Source organism: Dama dama, chromosome 19 (assembly GCF_033118175.1).
Source record: "Dama dama isolate Ldn47 chromosome 19, ASM3311817v1, whole genome shotgun sequence".
Lineage (NCBI taxonomy): Eukaryota > Metazoa > Chordata > Mammalia > Artiodactyla > Cervidae > Dama > Dama dama.
Window position 1 is genome coordinate 47,006,296 of NC_083699.1, and position 5,212 is coordinate 47,011,507.

The 5,212-nt window shown below is 44.3% G+C and overlaps 1 protein-coding gene across 1 annotated transcript; it reads left to right on the plus strand.

Moving 5' to 3' along the window:
• The first annotated feature begins 3,986 nt into the window (after positions 1-3,986).
• LOC133073947 (large ribosomal subunit protein uL23-like) lies at positions 3,987-4,503 on the plus strand. The gene has a single exon (XM_061167926.1). The coding sequence runs from the start codon at positions 3,987-3,989 to the stop codon at positions 4,461-4,463; it is 477 nt and encodes a 158-aa protein (XP_061023909.1). The 3' UTR covers positions 4,464-4,503.
• Positions 4,504-5,212: the final 709 nt, after the last annotated feature.

Sequence of the window (5,212 nt, forward strand, 5' to 3'; positions counted from 1 at the left end):
TTGATCAAACAAACCACAGTCAGTTTAATTTCATGGGCAAGTCCCTATTATTTAAGGACTTAAAAAAATGTTAATACTTTTTCATGTTAATTTTTACAGGAGGGAGAAAGTCCCTCCTTTTTCTTTCTGTCTCTACCACAGAGTCTGGAAAGCTGAAATAACTGTTCTAGCCACTCCAGTTGATTTATTTTGCTTGTGTCTGAGCACAAGCCTAATAAATAATATAAATATAAGATAAGCACTAGTGACCACTTTCCACCAGCTGGAGGCTTTGTATTCATCAGCCACCATGTTGCAAGGCACAGACAGCTAAGTTTTATGGAGCAGTCACTTTGTGCTAGGAACTATTCTGAAGTATTTACGTATATCTCCTCTCCACTCCTCACTTACTATCACTCCCATTCTACAGATGAAGAAGCAGGTTTGGTGGGGCCTTAGAGCTTGCCCATGTCTGGTAAAGGGCAGAGCTGCTAGCTGAGCTTGTCACCAGTCACTTAGGACATCTCCCAGTCTTCTAAATGAAGTCATTCTTAAAGGATGGCCCCAGACCTGCAGAAGCAACATCCTCTGGGAGCTTGTTAGACTTGCAAATTCTCAACGCTCACCCCAGACCTACAGAATCAGCGTCTAGGGGGTGGGGCCAGCACGCTATGTTTCAACAAGCCCTAATGGGGATTCCAATGTGTGTTAAAGATTGAGGACCCCTCTTTAGAATACGTGAGGAGCCTCTGTTGTCCTCTTCTGGACATTCCTGTGGGGGACTCCTCTTTGGGTTCTAAATCTTGGAATTCTTTTTTGATTCTGGGTCCTGGATGATCTTTGCAGTTGCCTTAATGCAGGAAGAAGAGGGATTCTTTGATGTTATGGCCCCAAGTCCACTTTGGGCTTTAGGTTCACAGCTACCTAAACTGAGCAGTGCTCCAAGACGCACTGTGCAATGTCAGGAACAAGTCTTTCTAACCCAGGCTGTAGTGGCTTAATTGCTGTTCCAGGCTCTGCAGAGTCTTTTCAATACATGCCAAAGCACCTCCCAAATTCTACCTTGGGAAGCCCTATCTGGAGCTCCCACTGCCCTCCCAGCTCCATCTTTGACTCAGGTGGCCTCTAAGGGTCTCTGGAATTAGGGCCCAGAGCCATAGAGGTCCATCTGATTTCCAGAGCAGGTGACTTTTTTCATGGACTCAGAGCTAGAAGAGGCCTTTGGGAGCACTCAGTTCAATCCCCTGATTTTATCAACAGAGGCTGAGGGAGTAGAAGTGGTCAGTCCATATTTATCAGACGGACACTGGAAGGATGGGACAAAACCCATTGGAGAAGTGGTGGGAGCATGTTCTGAGTCTGCATTGCAGGATACTGCCTCTGTGACACTCAAGAGAAGCTTCATGTCACCAGCTCAGGGCACATGCCTACTGACTGAGCTACAAACAGGCCCCAGGTGCTTCAGCTCCTGTTGGACAATGTTCACAGCAAACTCTGGGTTGACTCACACTTTCTAATCCTCTTCTTGAGAATGGAGAGAAATCTCAGATCAGCAGAGTAGAAAAGAGGACAGACAGGGCTACTGGCCTGAGAGAAGAAGCCAAAAGGTTTTTCTACTTGCAGTGATTTCCTTTGGATGAAATCTAGCCCAGGTTTGAGCTGTCCAAGGGATTGTTAAGGGAATATTTATGATGTTGATGGGATTAGAAAGAGAATACTAGGGACCATCAGGAAAGGGACTTTTAAGGGAGGGTGAGAATGACTGTGTTTGTTTTCTCCAAGACCATTTGGAAGATAAATTCAGGCCCTTCCAGAATGACTACCGCCACGCTCCCTTGGCACAAGTTTTTATTTCCCAAGGGAACAACGGCAAGGGGCCACCACATCTCCCAGGTGAGTCCCAGCAGAGAGCCTCTGTGTGCTCTTGAGGATGGCTCAATAGAGGCTGAATTAATTTACTTAAATTGTGCCATACTCAGGTGCTCAGTGTAATTTTAAAGTGATATGAACATCAGAACTCTTGTTTCTGAGTAGTTTATCTAGTGACGCCTCTTGGCATTCACAGGCAGCCAATTTCTTCCTGAGGAATTTCCACTAATCTCTTCTCCAGGAATAGACCTTGGCTCCCAAGGCAGTGTCAGTGAGTTCAAGGCATAGCTTGAATTCAGCCCTAGCACTGCCAAAGCAAAATGCCCTGACTGTAGGCAAGTGGGCAGAGATCTGTAGAGCCTTTACTGGGGTCCCTAGAGTTAGGCTGGTTGCAGTGGCCTCTGAGCTTTGGAGTCTTTCCTGCTTCTGGGACAAGGGGACCAGAGGTTTGAGGGGAAGGAGGTGACAGTAGGGAGGGGACAGCAGAAGCTCATGTCCATACAGACAGCCTCCACCACTCTCTGACCTACTTCTCCTTCCTCACCTACCGTTTCTGTGACAACTTTCCCACCTCATCTGCATTTCATCTTTATGTCAAACAGATTCAAGCTAACTGGGATGAAATAGTGTTGATTTCCAGACTCTGATTCTCCCTGGTTAGTGATCTTTAACCAAATAGAAAATACAATTTGTAAAGTACCGTGTTCAGATTTGCTTGGAAGTAATATGGATGGAGAGAGTGGTAGGGTTACAGATGAAATAGGATTGCCTCCAAGTTGATTATTGTTGAAGCTGGGTAATGGCATTATTCACAAGAGCCAACAGGTGGGAATAACTCTAGTGCCCATGAACAGAGGATAAACAACATGTGCTGTATACTTACAATGGACTATCATTCAGCTTTGGAAAGGAAGGCAATCCTGACACAGGCAGCAACATGGATGAACTTTGAGGACACTATGCTAGGTGAAATAAGGAGTGATGACTCAGATGGTAAAGAATACACCTGCAATGCAGGAGACCTGGGTTCTATTCCTGGGTTGGGCAGATCCCCTGGAAAAGGGAACAGCTACCCACTTCAGTATTCTGGCCTGAAGAATTTCATGGACTGTACAGTCCATGGGATCACAAAGAGTTGGACATGACTGAGCAACTTTCACTTCACTTCAAAGGACAAGTACTGTATAATTCCACTTATAAGAGGCACTTGTGATAGTCAATTTCACAGAGAAGAAAAGTAGAATAGTGGTTGCCAAGGGCTGAAGGCAGAAAGGGGAATGCAGAATTGTTGTTCAATGGGAACAGAGTTTCAGTTTTGCAAGATGAAAAGAGTTTTTGAGATTGGTTGTAGAACAGTGTGAATGGTCTTGCTACTAAATGTACAAGTGGTTAAGATGGTAAATTTTATGTTATGTGTATTTTACCACAATTTAAAATTTAAAAAAAGTTTAAGGAGAGTGATGGTTATCAGAGTATTCATATACTATTCCATCTATTTCAACATTTGGTATTTTCTATATAAAAAAGAAGAGACAGTACTTTGCCAACAAAGGTCCATCTAGTCAAAGCTATGGTTTTTCCAGTGGTCATGTATGGATGTGAGAGTTGGACTATAAAGAAAGCTGAGCACTGAAGATTTGATGCTTTTGAACTGTGGTGTTGGAGAAGATTCTTAAGGGTCTTTTGGACAAAAGGAGATCCAACCAGTCCATCCTAAAGGAGATCAGTCCTGGGTGTTCATTGGAAGGACTGATGTTGAAGCTGAAACTCCAATACTTTGGCCACCTGATGTGAAGAGCTGATTCATTGGAAAAGACCCTGATGCTGAGAAAGATAGGGGGCGGGAGGAGAAGGGGACGACAGAGGATGAGACGGTTGGGTGGCATCACCGACTCAATGGACATGAGTTTGAGTAAACTGCAGGAGTTGGTGATGGACAGGGAGGCTTGGCGTGCTGCGGTTCATGGGGTTGCAAAGAGTCGGACACGACTGAGCGACTGAACTGAACTGATAATAAAAAACTAAACATGTTCAATGTACAGTTGCAGTGAAAGCTATCAAATACATTTAGTAATACCCTTTAAAAGAATTGCACAAAATCTACTTTTAAAAATACATTTAAAATACAATAGCTTTTCATGAAGATGGCACCGAAGGTGAAGAAGGAAGCCCCTGCCCCTCCTAAAGCTGAAGCCAAAGCAAAGGCTTTGAAGGCCAAGAAAGCAGTGTTGAAAGGTGTACACAGCCACAAGAAAAAGAAGATTCGGACGTCACTCACCTTCCGGTGGCCCCAAACACTGCGGCTCAGAAGGCAGCCCAAATATCTTCGGAAGAGCGCCCCTAGGAGAAACAAACTTGACCACTATGCCATCATCAAATTCCCCCTCACCACTGAGTCAGCCATGAAGAAAATAGAAGACAACAACACACTGGTATTCATTGTGGATGTCAAGGCCAACAAGCACCAAATTAAACAGGCTGTGAAGAAACTCTATGACATTGACGTGGCTAAGGTCAATACTCTGATCAGGCTTGATGGAGAGAAGAAGGCATATGTTCGACTGGCTCCTGACTATGATGCTTTGGATGTTGCCAACAAAATTGGGATCATCTAAACTGAGTCCAGCTGGCTAATTCCAAATCTAAAAGTTTTCACTATGTAAATATAAATAAATAAAATAAAATACCATAAAACTTTACTAAAGGACATAGAAGAGGTCTTGAATAAACAGTTATCTTGCTCCTGCGTGGGAAAATGTTATTTGGAGGGCTGTGCAACCTGTCCATATTTATCTGTAAATTGACCTCAATCCTTTCCAAAAAAACAAGGAGCTGTTCTAAGGAACAATAAGCTGATTCTAATATTCGTCAGGAAGATGAAATGCATAAGAAGAGCCAAGGAAAATTTGAAAAAGAGAAAAAAAGAAGACATGCCTTACCAAGGAGCAAATGTTACTTTATGTCATGATAATTAAAACTCTGCAGCTATGGCAAAGGAATAGACAAAGATCAGAAAAACAGACTAAGGAGTAGAGACAGGGGATTCTGGGATGACAGAAGCTTAATGTGTCTCCTTTCCCTACATACGATGTTAGTTCCTACCCCACCCATCACTTCTGAGTGAAGCAGCAGGCAGGCAAGGGTCTGGAGGGAAAAGGCTGGATAGCTGATGTGGGACTTACTCCCTCTGAAGAGCCCAGGATGAGATTCTGAAGGAAGCATGACCCCAGCCTGTTGCACATGTTCCAGACTCTCTGACCTCCCTCCCTAAAGCTAAGGAGGAATAGGGCAGGGGAGCCGAGGGTGTTCCTGTGAGACCGGGGCAGAGGCTTCTCCTGCTGCCTCAGCAGGGGACTGACCTGTC

What these genes read in the sequence shown, in the direction of transcription:
- LOC133073947 (XM_061167926.1), top strand. Translation starts at nt 3,987, where the DNA reads ATGAAGATGGCACCGAAGGTGAAGAAGGAAGCCCCTGCCCCTCCTAAA.